We start from the raw sequence: 20,821 nt of genomic DNA on the forward strand, positions 1-20,821 counted from the left end.
CATAATCTTTTTTCAAAGTTAATAGCTGTTCCAGTGAGATAGGAAAGGCAATTGTAAGATGCCATTTGCCCATTTGCACCATATCATGTCCCTATTTCCTTCATCAATACAGAGATGAGTTACTGGTCAATGTGGTCATTAAAGGTTAGCGTGGGAGAAGACTCTTGTTGCTAGTCATTAAAGGCCAAAAGTGCCACGGCCACTAATAAAACCCACTCAATCTCTTCTGTATCTCTATCTCTATCTTTATCTCTACTACTAAAAAGAAGCTAAGGGTGACGTTTTTTCGTCTACATGGTCACCCCCTCCCCTTGGTCGTTGCTGAAGCCTGCGACGGCTGTGATTTGCTGATTTGAATTCTCCGTGCGATCCATCCGTTGCCCGGTCCCACCCGCCCGCCCGCCCGCCCACCATCACGCCCTCAATTTCCGTGACGCCGGAGCACCTTGCCGACGCCCTCCTTCGCTGCGACGCCGGGGCGCTCTCCCTTCGCTGCGACGCCTCCGCACGCCGCCGCCGATCCGCAGATCCATCCCCGGTCTGCCTGCTTCGCCCGTGGGGATGCCGGACGCCGAACGCCGGCCGCCACTGAGCCGCAGATCCATCCCCGGCCTGCCTGCATCGCCGGTCACGCTGGTCAGGAGCTCTCGATTGGTACAAGTTTTCCCCCTTCTCTTTGATTGCATCACGAGGTTAGGGTTCGCATGGGTGGGATTCAGGCTCCGATCCGCTCGATTGAGGTCGGATTTTGCACGGAAACGTCAGATCCATGCGTGATGTGTAGGTTTCAGGTGGGATTTTACGATTACACATTTTTCTGGTGGGCGGATGCGAACCTAGGGTTTTGTACAGTCCAGAGGTGTTTGATCCTATTCTCAAATTCGATAGTGTTTCATGCCGCGACATTCGAGCTTATTGCTCCACTTAAATGTTGCATGAACAAAAACGTTGTTACGTTGCTCAATCATTAGGGGTAGCAATTCTTCTGTGCTCAATCTGTCGGAGGGGGAATAACATTGGGTCTGTTGACCTCCATATAAGGTGTTCGTTGGGCCTGTACACAGCTTAAATCATTTATTGTTATTCCTGAATCGGTGTTTTCCTTTCAGTCTTGTGCAGTCATTGTTTGCTACTAAGAGCATCTCCAAGAGTTTGTCATATTTTACTTGGTATATCTTGTGTTTTGTCAATTTCTAAAAAGATATGCCAAGTAAAAAAAAAGCTTATCTCCAACAGTTTGGCATAATTCACTTGCCAAATCCAGATCTAACTTACATCAGGAACCCTGAGAGAGAAACAAAATTATATTTATGCCCTTCCACCTCTTGAAAACTTAAATCAGGAACCCTTCTCTGTTATTTTTTTTTCACCCTCCCACCTGACTAGAAATTACGATGCCAACCGCGCGCCGCGCGCGTATATTTACGTGCTGGAGGCTAGTTTTTCCCAAGTTGCCAAAAATTGCCAAGTCTTTTGCCAAACTATTGGAAGAGTATTTTTAACGTTTTTGCCAAAAATCAAAGATGGCAACTCGATTTGCCAAACTCTTGGAGATGCTCTAAGTAAACCATAATTGTGGAATGCCCAGAACGCACGCTGCGTCATGTGTCACTCAAAATCACTTTTGAATGGGAATATTCAGAAGTTAAGCAGACACTTACAGTAGGGGACTGATATGTTTGGCTTCTGTTGCTATCTAGAGTTGTATGGCTGAGTCAGTTATGTTGTTATGTAACTTGTCCAGATACTATACTGTTGCCAAATTTTCAGTAGCCCATGGATTCTAGGCCAATTGCTCGAATAAACTGCATGCCCTGAACAAGAGTAGATTGCATACAGTAAACTGCTGCCAAGAATTTCTCTCCTTTTTTCTTTAGGGTACATCTGGGAAATGCACGTGTCACTATTGCTGTTTGTAGATCAAATATATGAGGGTGGGCCGATGCAGAAATCAGGATTACCTCAATGATATGGCATTCATATCAGCACAATGATTTATACTTAGCATTAAAATCCTGGTGGCCACTCAGGATTATACTGAGCCATTGTGACTGAAATCTTCAATTACCCTGACTGATCTAATGAATAGAGGGGATTTGTAGTTAGGCATTTCGGCATTTACAATGTTTCGGTTCGGTATACATGTAGATATAATTCATTGCCTATTTGCCCTGACTGAACTCACGATGGTCTCCTATGCAGTGTGGATTGCAGGCACATATATGAAAAGGGCCCAGTAATGCATTATATAAGGTCCAAAAAAACACCAGTGTCCTATTGCAGGTACATCGCTGCCTCCTTTTCATACGCCATCATTGTTTATTTTTTTACTTATAAATTGATAAATGTATGTAGAGCTAGGCAAGCTATGTATTCCAATTACATGTAATTAGCTCCTAGACCAAAATGATTGCTCTTCACCACAAAGATGCATTTTCAAATACCTTTTTTTTTACACACTTTCAGAGAAGTGAAATGCTACATATTCATAGATCATTAATATTGGTAGATGCTATGACTTGGTTTTTCCCTCCAAAGCTTGTGCTTTAGTTAGTCTGACGCACAAACATCTCTATCTCTATCTCTTCTCTTCTCTTCTCTTCTCTATCTCTATCTCTATCTTGATTGTTCCAGTGTAATGATAATCGTAATTATGGGATTCCATCTACAATTTTGATTACGTGCCCTGTCTCTAATTCAGCCTGAACTATTGTGGGCGCCGTAGCTGACCCTTCACGGAAATGGATCCTCCCAACAATACCTAAGGGACTATTATCTTTCTTTGCTTTATCATCTTACGATTAGCTTTGCGTCGGATCCGTTCCAATTTCGCTTCTCACAATATATCACTCCTTAAGACTCCGGTTTGGCTGATGATGCTCTTCCACTGCGACGAGTGCGGCAACGAGTCCGACGTGCCGCAATGACAGATGAGCAAAGAGACGAAAATAACAGGAAGCGGCGTATTTGTGAAAATTATATCTGTTCAAATCATCCGTATTTATGAATTGGTGTTGTTGCTAAGATGCATCTATCTATATATTGTTTTTAGCTGCTAACAAATACAAGCAATCTTATTTCTTCGTTGGTTAATGTTTTGTGTATTACGTCTAAAGTATATTTGAGCACTTATAGTTATCTCGGTCTTTGATGTTTTTGTTCATGAATTTTTTTCCCGTGGCAACGCACGGGCATGAACCTAGTCAACTAAACAAATGGCATGAGTACCTTTCCCCACACTTTCACCTTTCTGCACCCTTCTCCAACCACCCTCACCTCGCGCCCCCAGATCAGAGTTCAGACGGAGGAACGCCGTCGCTTGATTCTTGCCACGACACCGGAGTAAGTAGCAGGAAGCTAAGTATCCATTGGAGGAAGCTTTGAGACCCAAGTTGTACGCTTTCTTCTTGACGCTATGGTGTCTGGTTGGTTTAATTTGCACTGTGTTTTATTGTTCGAAAGAAATTTTGCACTGTGTGTTAGAGTTGAGTTGCTTGCCGGCCGCACGCGATGGAGATTTTTTTGGTCGATTCATCAGTTCATAACAACTTACATGCATACTGCCTGTGTCTTTCTAAGGGGATCGGGGGAACAAGCATGGAGGACGATGAGAAGCCGCATCTTCCGATGGACATCATCACCAAGATCCCAACCCACATATCAGATCCAGCCTCCCTCGCACGGGCTGCGTCAGCCTACAAGCCATGGCGCGATCTCATCAAGGATCCTACCTTTCTCGATGGCCTCAAGGGCCAGCACAGCGACCATGGCTTCACCTCGTCCCTCCTCCTCGGCTTCTTCTACCAGGAGAGCTCCGAGGCTCCCTCGCACCTGTGGCAGCACCACAGCGACAAGAACCGCTGCCTGGCACCGAGATGATTCAGTCCAGTGACCGTGGGAAAGAGGGCTGCAATGCAGTCAGCCCAATGTCCCTCAGCAACTTTATTCCGGGTATCGGCGCAGACCTCAACTTCTACGAGCCTGTTGCTACCCAGGACAGCTTCTTGGCCCTCCGCCGCCGTGCCAAGCCTGATTTGCTATGTGTTTGTAATCCTCTCTCCGGTGAATTGTTGCACATTCCTAACCGTCTGGGTAAGCCACCACACCACTATGTCTTGCTTGTTACCGATGATGTCGGCGTCGATGGGCGCATGTCGCAGTCCTTCCGTCTGGTCTCCATTTGGATCAAAGGGAAGAAGCTCATCTATGTGTACTACTGCTCAAAGACCAGAGCCTGGTGGAGGCCGACAGGTGCCCCTGAGCTGATGGCTGGCCTCTACCTGATGCCGTCCCCTGCTGCCGCTTTCCATGGCGGCATCCACTGGCTCTGTGGGAGCTGGAAAACTTTTGCGCCCACTCATGTCGCCACACTGCGTGTCGACAAAGAAGAGCTGGCATGTGTGGAGCTTCCACCTGAAGCGAAGTCCAACAAGGCGCCGATGCTGGCGAGTTCTCCAGATGGGGGCATTTTGGTGCTCCTCGTGAAGGGCCTTCAGATGTCACTTTGGAAGCACAAATGTGGATCTGGGGATGCATTCCACAACTGGGTTCTCTCGGAGACGATCGATATGACAAGCTCCTTGCCCACGCGCGTGCTGATGATGCAGCCCAAGGCAAGGATCAGGCTGGAGATTTTCCGAGGGAAGAGTGGTGCGGTGGTGATCTGGATTGAGGGGGAAGGTCTCTTTTTGTTCTGCCTCGGCGACCGGTCGATGAGGAAGATCGACAATGAGAATGTGACCAAGATGTACTGCTTCTGCCCGTATGAGATCGACTGGCTCTCCTGCCTTGCTGTCACAAACCTCGTCGTTGATGGCTCGCTGGATGGACCAAGGGCAAAGGTCCATGGTAGATGGAAAACCTTGATGGCATAGAATATAAAAAACAATACACCGTCATAATGGCTAGGCTTGATTGCATAGTTTGATTGTTGAGACTGGCAGTTTGAAAAGTTGGTATTATTTCTCGATTGCATTGGTACTGCTTCAATCCAAGATTTTCACAGTTGTGGGATGTTAAGTGCGTATTGTAAAGGGTGCTATATATATTGACGAAATAAAAGTGTTTGGGTAGGGTTTCTTCTAACCTGCTTCTGTATTCGCCCATTTGGACATCAATACAACGTATGCTCTATGAGAAGTATGTTGTCTTCTTTCTGTACAGACTGCTATGTGGATTATTGATGTGCCATTCCTGGTAATAATCTCATTCTCGTCAGCATTCTATTACTGTATACTGTATCAGTGAGGTTGATTTTCATAGACAGTAGTGGTATCTTAAATCGTTTAGGGATCCAAACATGAATTTTTAGAATTGACGGTCCGTAGCGTGTAAGTACAGTCCTAGTGCGTTAGTATTTCTCTTCTCTTTTTTTTTCGGCTGTTTTTGTATACTCAACAAGAAGGCATGGATATCTTGTTTCTACTGGCCCCACACCGGCCCGGTCCAATCTCCGCCGGCCTACCCCGTGAGACTGTAAACAAATACAGTAATCAATATCTCTGCTACACACACCTTCCATCTGAATCCAGTGACACATCCACTTAAATTTAAGGGTATTTAGTTGAGTACTCATTATTTTTAATAAAAATTACTTATGTGCATATCTTATATACTACCTCCATTTTTATTTACATGACGTCTCCCCTAATAACTTTAGTGCTAGTTAGCTTACATTTCAACCCAGCGTCAAATACACAAAAACGGAGGTAGGAGTAGTATATAATTCAAAAATTGAAATATCCCAACATAAAGGCCTCCCAATCTTTTACTCTCTCCGTCGGCCCAAAAACGCAATAGCCCACCTCCCACACGGGGCCACACACGGTCCAATTCACTCAGGCTGACCCAGCTGACCGCCGACCGACGAGCCGAGACCCCGACGGGCGGCGACGCCTGGACCCCTAGGCGAGGCGGCTCCGGCTTGCCGGCGTGCGGTGGCCGGCGTTGATCGAGCAGCGTAGCGGCTTGCAGGTCGGCGTTGACCACGGTGAACGAAGAACGGGCGGACGGCGGTGGGAGTCCCACGCCGCCGCGCCCAGGGCCCCAGGCACCACCGCACCAGCGGGTGCGCGGGCGGCGTGGCGCTTGCGGGCCGGCTGCGGCTGACCGTTACCGGCTGTGCGCCTGTGCTTGCGCGGCATTCCTCTGCTGATAGCAAGACAACAACCACGGTTTTCATGTTTTCATTATTTTGTGCCATGCAATTTGATAATGTTTGTGAATTTGTGATAAATTGACAATGATGTCATGAGCAAAATTTTTGTGATAAATTGACATAGAACAATTTGTGTTGTTGGTACTCAACTATGTGGTATGAATCTGTACTTTAGGCTGTCAAAAAAAATCATCCTTTGAAAATTTTGAATACCTTTCCCCAGATCATGGACCCGCCCCTCATGCATCCCATCCCCGTACACAAGGATATTCATCAATGTCATGCTGTGCTTACTGTTTATTTAATAGTGCGCAGCACAACCTGTACTAATTAGTGAGCTTCAACAAGTGAGATTATTCCTACTTGGACGAATGATAGAAGGAAAATTTTTCAAAAGGCTGAACAGGCACAAGATTATGTCCTGGTTTCCACGGCACCTGTGCACCCCTGTTTCTTTTCAGCTTTCTACAACCTCTCAACATCACAAATTCCACCATTTGAGTTTGGATTCTGAACATTTGTATGCACTAAATACTCCAGAACACTTCCTCATGTTTGTACATAAAAGTCACAGCTCTCTGAACATTCCGGATATCTTGGTTGGTGGAAACTTTGCCAATGCTAATTTTCTTCCCAAAGCTTCTCGTTCGCATTGCAATTCTCTTTTCTGTCGAGCTAAAAAATTGAAGAATTACTAATTTTTTTAGAAGAAAATACATGTACTGGCCTAGCGAGGTTCTGTGGTAGGGCCATAGGGGATGAGAACAGATATATAGTCTTTCATATGGCATAGTTGGAGGTCGATATATGGTTACTCAAAATTCACTTCAGAAATCACCTTCCCTCAACGAGTGGATGTTGATTGTCCTTTCTTTATTGAGAACTGAATTGCTAACTAAACTGCATGTTACTTTATGTTTCAGGAAAAAAGAGCAATAAGTAGATAATCCTATGCATTGGTTATCTTGAAGATTCTCTGTTTATTACAAATGCCGATTGATCTTATTTCTGGTGCAGGATCACTGCAGGAAAGGAAGCATACGGTCATCATGGTTCACTCAAGAACAGGTATATGGTGATGGAGGTCTTCATTGATGCTGGCAGAGGTGAATCTGATCCTGTTATCCTCACTCAATTCAATGTAACCAAAGTAATCAGAGACAGCATTCAACTCAACTTTGGGCAGTTTGGCCTAGCTGCATCTCTTGGAGCATTGCAAGGTACTAAATAGTAAATACTAACTACTTCTGAAATGTCTTTAATTGTCCGTCAGGATTTCTTTTAATTGCACGTTTTGTGTTTAGTACTTACTATTTTAATTCACGAATATTTATGAACTGTGCCAATCTTCAGTGAAGTATGTTAATCCTGTAACAAAGCTTTGCATAATTCGAGTGTCACGTGATGACCACCAGAAAGTATGGACTGCCATTACAATGGTCAGGAGCATTGGGAAGATTCCAGTATCGTTCAACCTGCTGGATGTGAGTGGTGAGTGGTTCACTCAGATGGATGATGGTACCAAAGCAATCTGGTTGCAGTAATTTTTCATTGTGTCCAATAACCCTGAATCATTTTCTAAAATACCTTAACCATGTCTATAATATCATCTTTCACGCTACATGGGAAATTAGTTTGTAAGGAATGTGATTTTAAAGGATTTTATATGGCCATCTTATGTCATTATCAAATTGGACTACTGTAAAAGGCTGTCAAGAGAGCTGTATGCTTTTTTATTGAGTCTGTCATCCTAATGAGCTGCAGCAAACTGATTGGGTCGTTAATTATGTAATCTGGTTCTATAAGTCCGCAAGCCTAAGATTCTTAAATGAAATTGTTGTGGTCACCCATCGTGCAAAACATAGTTATTGTCCTCAAATATCAGAATGTCAAGCCTCGATGTTGATGACTTGATGTGATATTGTAGTACATCTTTTTTGTATACCTTTTTGTCCTTTTTGCTTGTTTAACATTTTGCCTGTATTTTTAGTATATTAGGGATAACCTCTCCTATTTCTAGAAAAAGAGTTGTACGCCTGTTTCTTTTGAGTGTCGACTATGGTTTTTACGTGGAGCTGCTGCAATCTTGTACTCATGTCATATAGGTGAAGGTCGTATACGTTAACTTGCCTAAACTATATTTCTCATTGACAACTCAAAAATTAGACCTGGTGATGCTTTTCCTTCTTAAACTCTATCATGATGGTACTACTTCATGTTCATTTTTGGACCAAGGTAATAAATAGTGTTCATCGCACCTACAATAGAGGCTGCTATAGCGGTAGCAGTTCGCTACCGCTACAAGGTAGCGGATCTAAAATAGCATGTGCGGACTTAGCGTCCGCTATTGTTCTTAGCATCCGCTATTGTGGACCACTATTGCTCATGTTAGACCGCTATTTGCTATGAGATGGTACAAATGAGAATGAAGATGGATGGAACGGCAATATGAATATTGAAAATGATGATTTAGACAATGATGAATAATGATAGGATGACAAAAGACGTTCTTCTTAATTGGTATGAGCACTTAATGTTAGTATGTATTGATGCATCCTTTTGTATCTATTTGTTTATGCTTCTTCGTGACACTTGTAGCGTGAAATGTAATGACTAATTAAATTTTTTTAAATGTTTGAAGTAAATTTGATGTTAATATTCGTATATGCTCTAAAATTTTGAATACTGTTTGAATTACACTAACTTAGCGCTGCTATAGCACCTGCTATCCGCGATCCGCTACACAGACACTAATCCGCTAACATGCTGCTGTACGCTATTTATTACCTTGTTTTCAACTACTGACCTCATCATCTCATTCACTTCTTCTAGGAAGCATCAGGGCATGCAGGACAGCCGCACTGGAGTGCGACAAAGCAAAGTTTGAGCAGTACAAGCTGGCTGCTGGTGACTGTATCATGCCGGAGATCATCCTGTCTGTACAGAACTGCTTTGACAAAATTAGAGGGCTAGAGAGCTAATGAATTGGTCTTTATTCCATCTCCTGTTTTAGTCTAGCAATCTCTTGTCTGTGGGTGAAATAAAAAGAAAGAAACATTCAGTGCATTGTGTAGAATTGAGACCTTATTGCCTGAACAGGATGGAACTAAGGTGACAACTTTCTCCTCGTGCAATGGCTGTGTTTATATGACGGCTGTTTGAAGTCTTGAAGACGGCAAAGGTGGGCCCTCTGCAGTATGACGCCGGAGCCAAGGACCTCCAGACTTTCAGAGCCTTCCTAGCTCATGCTAGGGTCGCTTTTCTTTCTTTATTTGCTGCCCTTGTGTTGCAATTTGTAAAGATGTTTTAGGTGGCTTGCGTCTTGATTTGTTGCTTTTCTCTTAATTAATAACATGACGCCGGAAGCTGTTATAGGCGTCTGATTTGTTTCAGTTTAGTGATCTTGGCCCTGCATCTACTGTAAGACCCAAAAGTGATGCACCAATCCATTGTGCCAATTGGGCTTTCCTGCTTCTCAATTTTAGATTAGAGGCTGGCAAGCTATCAAATAAGAAAACAATATTAAGCCGATACAACTTTTCAACATCACTACATGTAATTTTAGTTAGTTATTATTATTAAAATCTACAGAAGCGAATAGCTTTAAAAATCCACAAAGCAAAAAAAAAAAAACTATATGGCATAGTATTCTGTGACACGAGCTTTGTTACAGCTTATTCTGGTGTCAGATAAAACTATTGTCTTGCACATATAAAATACGACCAAGTATTAAGTGGATTAAAAAAACAATCATTAAATGGTAAATCATCAGATGAGCATAAATGGTTGCAAATCTGCAAATTTTCTTTTCTTGCGAATTTCCTCCACATCCCATGAGAACACACAACAGATAGGTCCCTTTCCCCTTCGAACCACCACCACCCGTCCACCCCTGCAGCGGTCATCACCTAATCAGCATCTATTCTTTGAATCGATACCAGATTTACAGCAATGTACAAGTAACAATAGAAAACAAACAAAAACTTAGATCTTGGGTCACACCCGACAACCCGACAGGCACTGAAACTGATACAATTGTCTGCATTTGTTTGGGCTTCACCTGAATACGTGATGCTGCCTTGCTTGATCATAACTGAAGGTAACTAGAGCGGATATCAAGCATCCAGATCTCTTTGGATCTAAGACAAGTACTCGTTACATTCACAACCAATGTTCTTAAGGAGTTGAGGCGAGCTGTGGCGCTCTACCCCCGCCACAACGCCTAGGCGACGCCTCACCTCGCCTAGGCGACGCCATAGTCAGGGAAAACAAATGAGAAAAGAAAAAGAAAAGGGAGAAAAGGGCAAGGAGAAAGTAAGGCCCAGCCCACTAACAAGCCCATGACCACCTTATCTGTGTTTACCCCATCCTCCCAATAACCCTACGCCCAAAACTGCCGTCGCTTCTCCCTCGCAGCAGCACCGCTCCTCTCTTCCTCCCTCGCAGCAGTGCCGCCGCTCCTCCCTTCCGCCCCGCATGCCTCTCCTCCCTTCCGCCGGCGCTCCCCTGCACATCGACTGCAGCCGTAGCAGACCCGTGCAGCAATGAACCCCGGCGTCCCCTCCAGCTGCTCAAATGGAGCACCGCAGCCGCTCCCCCTTCAAGTCCTCGCACCTCCCCAGTTTCTTGGGGGCCAGATCTCGCCGGCGCCGGTGCCGTCGAGGATGAGGAAGGCGGAGGTCGTCGCCTGCTAGTTCTGGTAACCTTCTTGCTCCTCCTTTCATCTCCCGGTCGCTCCTTCCCCTTGCTCTTCCTCTCTTCTAGCTGGGCGTCGGCGACGCCTTGGCCTCCCTGAGCGCCTTGACGCCTTGGCGTCGCCTAGGCGACGCCTTAAGAACATTGTTCACAACCAAAACATTTTCAATGCAGCCATATCACTAAACTGATAATTACCTTCACAGCCATTTCTGTCACTACTAACACAAATCAGATATACAAACTTCCACATGGCTCCAGTCTAAAATTACAACTAACTTAACAACCTTATTTCACCAGAAGTTCATTGCTGTTCTGATGACATTTGGACAGTGGACCTAGTAATTAATTTGCAACTAATATGTTCCCACACTAGTGTTATTATATGATGGTGATATCCAAGGTATACAAAACACAAGTTTCATAACCTGATTAAGGTAACATGTCTAGTTATCTACTATGAGGATCAGAATAATTATGGTATAACCAAACCAATAAGACAGAAATCATATAAGAGCAGCCTCAGTTCATCATTAACAAACAGCAAACTGCTACAATATAAGAGGCAAATACAATGAAGTCGACAAGGATCATATATTGACCAGTGAATCGCCTAGAAGAACAGATTTAGTAACATTGAGACAATTAAACTATGACAATAATAACAGGAAAAAGATTTCATCTCAAAATATATATTTGGACGCCAGAACAATACATCAATCATAGAAGCTGCAGCCTAACAATGCCTGGCCCAATGGTTGTCTCTTGCAAGTTCCGATATGAGGTAATACTAGCTTAGCATCAGCATAAAAGTACAGTAACTTTTCACTAAAAGCCGGCATAAAGAAGCATCAGTTTCCTTGGCAGGATAACCAATTACTTCAGGTATTGACGAAGAGGCCCATCAAAGCTGCCTGCTGATTACACCAACCAAAACACAGCATGATCAATACAGAAACAATGGAAAGCTGCAGATTGACAGATAGATGTGCAGCAGATTGACAGATAGATGTGCATAGTTTTCTAAACAAAAAGGATACATGTGCATGTTTATGCATTCAGGCATGAACTAGGTCCCTTTCACAAATGCAAAAATTCTTGTGAGGATTTCAAAATCATAAACTACTGGGGTCAAATCTATGAGTTATAGCAAAATGTTTGCACAATGCCAGGCAGCAATAACAGCCAGACTTCAGATCATATTATGGAAAAGATTGGTCTCAACATTCTATACACTAAATGATTGACAAGCATCAACACAGTAATTGAACCCTAATAACATGTTTCCCAAACAACTGAGCACGAATTCAGCATTTCCACTCAACTAATTACATCATCAGATCACAAAATTCATCACAGCAGATTGAATATAAGCATCGAGGGATGATGAAGCCCCAATCCGCACCGAGATCAGTGGTGGTGATGGCTGTGGTCGTGGGAGGACGACGGGCATCCGCCGCTGCCGTTGGTGCCCTCGCCAGCATCTCCCCGCGGGCACCGGTGCCCGCCGCCGGGGCCCTCGTCGTCGCTGCAGTCCTCGTCGAAGGGGACCTCCTTGTGGAAGATGCAGCACTTCTTGGAGCTCTTGCGGCCGAGGCCCTCGTTGTCCACCGTCCCCTCCTTCCACGACACCTTCTTCTTGCCCCGCCGCTTCAGCCGCAGCACCACCGCCTCCGCCGGCTGCGGCGCGGCCGTCGCCGGGGGCGGGGCCGAGGAGGACGAAGAGGGGGAGGGGTCAACGGTCACGGTCACGGATCCGGCTGACGACGAGTGCTGCGGCGGTGCGCGAGTCGCCATGGGAATTGGGGATTTTCCACCGCTATTGCGTGTTGGCGTTCGCCCCTAATTCCTTCGTTTTGAGGTCGGCCTTGTAATAATTGTAATGGCGCTCTGTTGGTAAGGTGAGGCTCGTTTTGCTGCAGGCGTAAAAAAAAAAAGTTAATTGGATCCATACCATTATAATTATTTGTGTTTACTGATCTGTCATTACAATTTATTATATTGAAATCATACCACTACAATTCTACTGCTCTCCAAAAATATGACACTACTTATCCTATCAGTGTGTTTCATAAAATTTATAGACCAAAACACCCCGGCCTTCTTCTTTCTCACACCCCCTCTCTTTCCTTCCTCTCTCCTGGGCATATCCCCACTGCGGCCGGCCATCCCCATGGCGCCCGTAAACCCGTTTGCTCGTCGGCTCACCACCCCGTGTCGCGTCCTCCCACCCGTCACCCGAGCAGCCGAGACTCCAGAGGCCGCGCGCGCAGGCAGGACTGGACTGAGGAGACCGAGCCGCCCCTGGTGGCGTCGTGGCCCTGTTCGAGTCGTCTTTCACGCCGACTGGGACGACGCCTCGTCGCCCGGCGACGACGCCCGCAACGTCGAGGCGGCCATCAGGGACCGGCTGCTGGGCTGCGACTCCGCCACCGCCGATGACCAAGGCTAGGGTAGCACGATCCGAGCTGGTTAGTGCCCCACAGTCATCAACATCGTTGGCGTGGGAGGGCATGTCGAGATCTGAGATCCTGCCCGACCTGTGGCAGCCCTCGTCGTCGAACCCGTGGTCCCTCAAGAGCGACCGGCTAGGGAAGCTGGCGGCGGCACCGGCGGGCTCGGGCGCCGGGATGGTCGCGTTGCGCTCGCACTCTTCCTCGGCGAGCTCAAGCGTCGGGATGGCCGCGCCGCGCTCGCGCTCCTCCTTGGCGAGCTCGGGCGCCAGTATGGCCGCGGTGCGCTCATGCTCCTCTGCGCGCTCGGCGTCCGGCGCCAACACCGCCCCAGGGCTTGGCCACGTACAAGCAGAGGTGGGAGGTGCCTTTGCAGCAAGCCAACGACGGCGGCAGGGATCTGCCCCTGGAGAGAGAAGAAGGAAAGGATGAGAGGAAGAAGAAAATTGGGGGTACTTTGGTCTATAAATTTTATGAAACACGCCGAAGAGGTACGTCAAATTGCAGAGGTACGTCAAATTGCAGTATGATTCTAATTTGATGAATTGTAATGGCAGATAAGTGAACTCGAACAATTGTAATGGTATGAATCCAATTAATCCTAAAAAAAGTTCAGAAAAAATCATTTTTAAAGGTGGATAAAAATGGCAGTGGAGATTAAAATAAGAAAAAAAGTGTATTTTCATCCTTACGTATCGCAGAAGTGTGATTCTCATCCCTTATGTTCTAATTTGTGCAAATCAATCCCTAAACTAATTAAATCGGTGCACAAATCATCCTTTCCCCAGTTCGGTAACGGTTTACACCACTTAATTATCTGACAAAGGAATGGTTAGCCACGTCATATGCTGATTAATCCATGGCTGCATACGGAAGGTAGTTGACGGCCTAATCGCGAGTGCCCGCAAAGGTAGCAACAACGAATTTTCTAATGCGGCAGTACTGGCGAAGGGAACAAGTAAGGTTCAGTACAGATTCACTGAAGTGTCTTTAGGAAAGCACCTTCAAACAATTTGTCTGTTTATTGACTGTTTCTTGCACTAGTCAAATTTAAAAGTACTCCAACTAGTACAGATGCACATATCGGAGATATTACTTATCTAAACGAGATTCAATATGGCTGAAACAACACTTTGCTCTAGACAAATAGAATTAACAAATTAGAATAGAGATATGCATACAAGAGCTTACCTCAACAGTGATTGTAACACCGCGGGTGTTAAGTTTGTGTTTTAGTCGCTGATCGAAATGTCCTCTCGCCTGTGCTCTTTCCTACTGTTTGCTCGCGTCCGCTTTTCCCCTCCTACAGTACAGAGCAGAGGAGAGGGCGACCGCGAGGCGATTGCCGTTTCCGGCGGCGATTCCGCCGCTCCCTTTCTTCTCCGGCGACCGCTCCGGCAAGCGCGAGGAAGGGGAGCTGCGGAATCGACGCGCGGATGTATATAACTTAGGTAGGAGCTTGCCTAGGGTTAGGGTTTGTTTGCCGTCGAGTTCCGGCGGTGGAGCTTTGTCTCGCCGGGGAGGAGATGACTTCGATTCCGTTCGTCGGTGGACGGAAGAGGTGGTGATCCTTCTCCTGTGGCTAATAATCTTCCTCCAGTGCGTCGGCGTCCCCGTTGGTGGCTTCGGCGTCCCCGTTGGTGGCTTCGGCGTCCATGGCGGCGGCTTCGGCGACCTCGACAGCGAAGCTGGCGTCCATGACGGTGGCCTCGGCGTCCATGGCGGCGGCGCACTAGGGAGGTTTGTAAAGTGCTTCCAGCTCTTCTCCGGTGATGATGGCAGAGCACCCGGCGTCGGCATCGGCGTGGCTGCTGTGTGGAGCTTTTGCTTTCTTGGCTTCACCTCCGGCAGTCTCTCGTGCTGACGGCGGCGGTGCGGCCTTCAGCTCGGTCGTCTTCTACATCTCCAGTGGCCAAGTCAAGCTTTTGGTCCTCCGTGGCGATTCTGGTGAGGTGCTCTCCGTGGTTCGTCCCGTGAGGTTTGTGTCTATCTTCTTTGCGAAAGGGAGGCAGCAAGTTTCCCCTGCGGTGGAATTTCCTTCCGGGCTGCTGCTACTTGCGGCGGCTACGGATCCCTCTTCCGGCCGGCGTCATCACTGGTGGCGGTTTCGGTGGCGGATGTTTGGATTCCGGTGGTACGGTGTCGCCGTCATTCAAGAAGAAGATGGAAACTTCTGGGTGTGCGGGCTTGATTATCTTGTAATCCAGGGTGTTTCCTACAAATACGCAGGGTTGTACTATATGTCCGATTAATACAGCATGCATAATTACATTAGTGTTATGCATGAGCTTTGTCATTAGTGTTAATTGCGCATGCATAATTACATTTTGAATTTCATGTCATCACATGGGTTCAAATTTAATTATGTTTGTGCAAATTTCTGCTACTAGGTTTGACCAAATTTTTTGAAGATTTAGTTTATTTTCAAAACTGCAATCAAAATCTAGTCGAATCCTAATTACAAAGTTTAAATTTCAAATTTGGTTAAACCTCTTTTCTCCTAAATTCAGAGCTCAAATCAACTTTTGCCCAAAAGCAATCTTGTAGATCTTTTTATCCTATTTAGAGTTTTGGGAGCTCAGAAATCAAATTCAATTGATTTGTGTGTGTGTGGGGGGGGGGGGGTAACTGCGATCGGTCGGTCCGGCCGGAGTCACCGGTCTGACTGGTGCTCCCCTGCTCGCCGCCGTTTCCACGCGTCATCGCACCAGCGACCTCCACGCGTCACCACGCCGGTGAGCTTCGCCCTCCACGCTGAGCTCGTCCTTATCCACCCCCGAGCACCCTCGTTTCCTTTCCCTTCTTTCTTCTTCCTCCAGCTCGGGCCGGAGCTGAGCAGATGCCGCCCCATCGTCGATTCCGGCAATCCCCGCTGCTCCTGCTTCGATTCCGCGCGCCAAGAGTCGTTCCACCTCGTCCTCCACCTCCACCTGCCATCCTCGAACCCGATTGCTCCCTTTCCTGGCGGGAATCGGCCGAATCCTGACCCGAGCTGCCTCCTCCGCCCAAAGCTCTGGCCAACGTTGATGACCCTCCTCCGGCTCTTCTCCTCGCCATCCAACTGGCGAAATGGTCCCGTGGTGATGTCTCGGTGCTCCTGCAACCATCCTTAGCCACTCTCCCTCGCTGTGCCGGCTGCCTGCCACCGCCCCTGTTCTGTAGACCGCCGCCGCCCGTGGAGCTCCCCTGCACCACCCCCTTCGAGCTGCTGGACTGTTCCTGGTGAGCCTCGTAGACCTAGAGAACTCCATGCCACCTTGCCCGCCGCACCTTGCCTTTCCCCATCGCCGGCCGGTGAGCCGCCAGCGGAAGCCGTACGCCATGGCTTTGGTCAGGCTGCAACCAGTCTGATCAGTGCGACGATCCAGTCCGACCGGTATGGTCAGCCGGTCTGACCGGTGAAACCAACCGGTCTGATCGGTGGATCCAACCGGTCTAACCGGTGGTCTTAAATTTCTCTTCGGCTGAAACTTGTAAATTCGTGGAAAAGTGTAGAAAATGCTAAAAATGCCAAATTAGTTTTGTTAGCTTCATCTTTTTAAGCTCTGTATGATAGAACCAGGGAAGATGTTGTTTGACAGCTTTTGCTACGTGTTTTGGTTAAAACTAGATTTAATGCTTTTGTAGCACCAACCTACTTGACTTTTGATCTTGTTTGTTGTGTTTACTCGATAAATGTTTGCCCAGTCAGGTCTTTCTTTTAATCGCATTGCCTTGCATTGCATCATCGGCGCCCATGCCATTGTGACCTTATGCTTGCCTTGTACACCTTTTAAATGCGACATGTGGTGTTTTCCTTAAGTTCATGCACTTGCATTGCTGCATATCATTTAGGTACGCTAGATGTACAACGCATGGATGTGAAGCACGTGATGTTGGAGCCGAACCAGATGATGGTGTATTGGTGGACTGATCCAGAAGATGGAAGGACTTACTGGAGTACATGCTTAGACCGGAGATGCTGTCAAGCTGGTGCAAACGAACTATCTGACTTGTGTCAAATCACAGGCAAGCCCCAGAGCATAACCCTTAATTTCAGTATTCAATATTTCTCTAATTATTTGTGCATTTATATTTCTAGGAGTTGTATGAAACCCTAGTATGCATGTCTCTCCCTAGGTACCTATGAGTCTCTACTAGTATACAGGTGTCGTTAGAAATGCTTGGATAAGTAGAAACTCGGGAGAAGTCGAGTGATTCCTGTCACTCGCGAGATATAGGATCTTGATACTTTTGGCAAAGTCTTTTGAGAAGGAATCAATAAGGAAAGAAAATGGAGATCGGACAGAGAAAGATGTTGAGATGTAAGTGATGGCAATAGGACAGGGTCCTGGTGTCTTAGATGGCCCCGTCTATGTCGATTGAGGACCGTACCGCTGTTGGCATTGTTGACAGAGGATTGAACAGTACTAACCACATGCCAGAAGTAGGAGGTAGTCGAAACCGGTAAACTGTGTACCACTTTACAATGATACTTTGAATTCCGACCTGCTACGCTGGGCGTGGGATGATGGCGGGTGTTGGATTGGATGTTGCCTTCGGGTTCTCTGGGAGTTCACTGTGAGGGGCTCTTCACCTGGGTTTTAGCAGGCATGGTTCAGATATTGTGGTAATGATGGGAACAGCTGATGCGTGTGGCCCGACGGGGCTTGCATGTGTCGTGTGAGTTAGGTCCACCTTGCAAAGTTAAATTGGATCGATTCGCCATGACTCGCGGATATGAGAGCCTTGGTCACTGCATCACATCATAGTAAAGAAGTGGAATGAGACTGAAAAGGTAAGGTTTAATATATGTTCCTGATGATGTTGGAAAATATAATGTGTTACACCATGCTTGCTCTAGCTATTTAGGCAAATCTAGTTGATACTTGTTACACCAAATTTGAGCTAAAATATTGAAAGTAAGGATTCACTACTAGTAGCTTTTTAGCAAAATAACTCCAGAGCCAAAAAGCTTTGCATGTCTAGGAGCCGGCTAAGTATATACCACTAGTCGGATAAGTCTTGCTAAGTATTAGTATACTCAGGGTTTGTTGTTATCCTATTTTTAGGTAGCTACTGCTGGTTGAAGCTAATTAGGATTCACATCGGTGGGTTCGATGTGACATTCTTCCGTCTTCGTAACTCTCGCTGTTTTAAAACTAAATTTCTATTTAAATTCCGCTACCATTTAAACTCTGAGTCTTTATTTAAACTTATTTATAAAGCTCTGCATTGTAAATTAGATTTTGAGAACTTTTACCTGTTTGTAATCATCTGTGCTCATCTTCGTGCGAGACTTCCAGTGTTTTTTGATTCTTAACCCAGTAGGCTGCCAGGTTATATCGTTTTACGTGTGCGGTAACTTGATTAACCATTTAAAATGATAGTTAGCGCACTTAAGCCGGTTTAATTTAGGTGGTTCTGTAACAGCTGGTATGAGAGCCGAAATGCCCTGGGATGTTTACTTGCATGCTTAATTAAGTTTATAATTAACTTTTAGTTTGCAAAACTGTCAGTCTCGAAAATTTGACTCTAGTTGCGCTAAGGAATAAGATAGATAGCTCGTATGCCCTGTCGAGGTTATATTAGTCAGGTGGCATCTATGTATCTATTTTGTTCCAGCACTTTACTTTCTGTTAAAACTTAAATTCTTGCACAACCGACCTTTGATATTCTGCAACAATGCACCTACGCTAAGGTAAGCAAGGTAAGAATTCCTGTTGGTCCCTTAGAATTGCTCACGTATTTCATACGTGCGCGGGTCCTGTATGATGAGCATACGAGGAGGTGATAAAGCTTAATTCAAACAAGCCTGTCGCTATCTGCTGTCTGATATGGAGCGCGGACATCCCACCGTGTGATTGCAACAACGGTCATCTCGTAAGGCAATGTTACGAGATGTAGATCTGTCATGCGATTGGCCTTGACCGTGTACCTTGGGACACGTTTACCCTTGGTTGTCCCGTAAGGCGATTTATACGGGAAGTGAATACGTTGCCTTGGTGACGTATGCAGCATTGAACATTTGGGTGCCATCTCTATAGTGGATGGTGATGTATGTATGAATATGTGGGAAACTACATATGCGTTACTCGTGTGACATAGGACACATGGGGGCCGTTTGTGTGTGCTGGCATGAAGGGTCCAGAAGTGGATATATCTTGTGCTTTTCTGTAGGTATACTAACTACGTTACGTAAGCCTTGAACGAAAGAACGACTAGTATATATAGGGAGAGTATGTATTTATGCCACCGGTTGTCTTCGTATGCCAAGTTATTGGGATCTATTTGCATGAGGAACGATAGAACGCGCATGCATCATGTCATCTTGTGTTTGTTTGATTGCCTTGCGTGTTATTTCGTTCTGTAAAAAGGTGTTGCTTTACCTGAATGTCCGCCGAGGTTTTCTAATGTGGTAGTGGGCCAACATAATTTACTAGACTCATCTTGGGTTGAGAAGATCTTTTCAAAGTCAGAGGTTTGGATCATATGTGTACCTTACCGTTAATCTTCGCTTGTCATTCAAATCGAACCCTTGATCAATCCCTTGAACCGATTCCAACAAAATTGTTGTTGCTTTTCCTTTACTGGCTAAGCCTTGATGTTTTTAACAAAACCTTTCAATCTATGGTTCAATAAACCTTCTCTCAATGTTGGGTATTTTGACTCCAACATTTGAAAGCCTGTACCTTCATTCTTGCTCAGTTAATCTTGGATAAATTAAAAAGGTTCATAGCAATAATAACTTGTATACAGTCATCATTGCAACAACATGCATCACATCATTGCATGTCATTGTTCAGTGCATGATGTCGCATCATCATCGGAAATCCATAAACTGATTATCGGTTATGCGTTCGAGTACAACTTTTGGTTGTCTCTGGTTCCCTTAATCTATCTTGTCGCTGCTGACACTATTGGGTTGCTATTCCTGTTTTCTTGTGGTGGTGTTTTAGTCACATGACCATGATGTCGTGACGGAACCTAGGGCCTCATGTGCGCTGCAACCGCATGATTGAGCCACTAGGAGCGTGCTGGTGCCTAGGTATATGTGACGTAACTCACTGCAATCCCCTTTTATGCAACCTTACTAGTGTATTAACTTTTGATTTGTACTCAAGGATATAGAGCTAACAAGGTGTTAGTTACGAGAAAATGGTTTCGGGTGCGAATCATGTGCATCATCGACTCCTATGCGTACGCATCATGCTTATGCATCTCATACATGCGTATGTCAAGGGCATCATCATCCTTGCATCATGGTGTATGCATCCTTGGGTCAGCATCATGGCAATTTCATTGTGTCATTTGCACCATTTCAATTGCGCGTGGAATATTCCATCATTGTATTGCACCGGCATTGCATCATCCATTTCAAGATTGCATCATTGTCATGGGTATCAAGCATTTGCACTATGAGTTGAAACATTTTTCCATTATCCCTTGATTACATTGGCATAGGTATGCATGTTTTGCAACTAGCATCGTGCAACTCATCAGATAATATAATCCTGAGTAAGGATGTTCCTAAAAG

At 45.7% G+C, this 20,821-nt stretch overlaps 3 protein-coding genes across 14 annotated transcripts; 2 read left to right on the forward strand and 1 right to left on the reverse strand.

The window, feature by feature from the left end:
• The first annotated feature begins 383 nt into the window (after positions 1–383).
• On the forward strand, positions 384–5,152 carry LOC120682451. 8 transcript variants are annotated; one of them, XM_039964371.1, is made up of 3 exons: positions 384–654; positions 2,203–3,394; positions 3,580–5,152. In XM_039964371.1, the coding sequence occupies exon 3, from the start codon at positions 3,705–3,707 to the stop codon at positions 4,872–4,874; it is 1,170 nt and encodes a 389-aa protein (XP_039820305.1). In that variant the 5' UTR covers positions 384–654; positions 2,203–3,394; positions 3,580–3,704; the 3' UTR covers positions 4,875–5,152. The 8 variants fall into 8 exon arrangements, with proteins under 8 accessions (XP_039820305.1, XP_039820306.1, XP_039820304.1 ...); XM_039964372.1 differs by having other exon boundaries at positions 2,203–3,342; XM_039964370.1 differs by having other exon boundaries at positions 2,203–2,283; positions 2,702–5,152.
• A 637-nt stretch (positions 5,153–5,789) lies between these two features.
• Positions 5,790–9,549, forward strand: LOC120683781 (probable ribonuclease P/MRP protein subunit POP5). Of its 2 annotated transcripts, XM_039965865.1 has the most exons (4): positions 5,791–6,173; positions 7,175–7,377; positions 7,511–7,648; positions 8,990–9,549. In XM_039965865.1, exons 2-4 carry the CDS (start codon positions 7,230–7,232, stop codon positions 9,136–9,138), a joined length of 435 nt encoding a protein of 144 aa, XP_039821799.1. In that variant the 5' UTR covers positions 5,791–6,173; positions 7,175–7,229; the 3' UTR covers positions 9,139–9,549. The 2 variants fall into 2 exon arrangements, with proteins under 2 accessions (XP_039821797.1, XP_039821799.1); XM_039965863.1 differs by having other exon boundaries at positions 5,790–7,377.
• A 256-nt stretch (positions 9,550–9,805) lies between these two features.
• On the reverse strand, positions 9,806–12,741 carry LOC120683082 (protein phosphatase 1 regulatory subunit INH3-like). 4 transcript variants are annotated; one of them, XM_039965099.1, is made up of 2 exons: positions 12,258–12,739; positions 9,806–10,049 (listed from the first exon to the last, which is right to left on the reverse strand). In XM_039965099.1, exon 1 carries the CDS (start codon positions 12,647–12,649, stop codon positions 12,263–12,265), a length of 387 nt encoding a protein of 128 aa, XP_039821033.1. In that variant the 5' UTR covers positions 12,650–12,739; the 3' UTR covers positions 9,806–10,049; positions 12,258–12,262. The 4 variants fall into 4 exon arrangements, 3 of the variants coding, with proteins under 3 accessions (XP_039821033.1, XP_039821031.1, XP_039821032.1); XR_005678673.1 differs by lacking the exon at positions 9,806–10,049 and adding an exon at positions 11,364–11,766 and having other exon boundaries at positions 12,185–12,739; XM_039965097.1 differs by lacking the exon at positions 9,806–10,049 and adding an exon at positions 11,364–11,769 and having other exon boundaries at positions 12,258–12,741.
• Positions 12,742–20,821: the final 8,080 nt, after the last annotated feature.

The sequence above is a fragment of the Panicum virgatum genome, chromosome 7N (assembly GCF_016808335.1).
Source record: "Panicum virgatum strain AP13 chromosome 7N, P.virgatum_v5, whole genome shotgun sequence".
Taxonomy (NCBI): domain Eukaryota; kingdom Viridiplantae; phylum Streptophyta; class Magnoliopsida; order Poales; family Poaceae; genus Panicum; species Panicum virgatum.

Coding starts and splice junctions, on each gene's coding strand:
- LOC120682451 (XM_039964368.1), top strand. CDS start 3,705: ATGGCGCGATCTCATCAAGGATCCTACCTTTCTCGATGGCCTCAAGGG.
- LOC120683781 (XM_039965863.1), top strand. CDS start 7,230: ATGGTGATGGAGGTCTTCATTGATGCTGGCAGAGGTGAATCTGATCCT. Junction 7,378..7,510: donor ATCTCTTGGAGCATTGCAAG/GTACTAAATAGT, acceptor GCCAATCTTCAG/TGAAGTATGTTAATCCTGTA. Junction 7,649..8,989: donor CAACCTGCTGGATGTGAGTG/GTGAGTGGTTCA, acceptor CACTTCTTCTAG/GAAGCATCAGGGCATGCAGG.
- LOC120683082 (XM_039965099.1), bottom strand. CDS start 12,649: ATGGCGACTCGCGCACCGCCGCAGCACTCGTCGTCAGCCGGATCCGTG.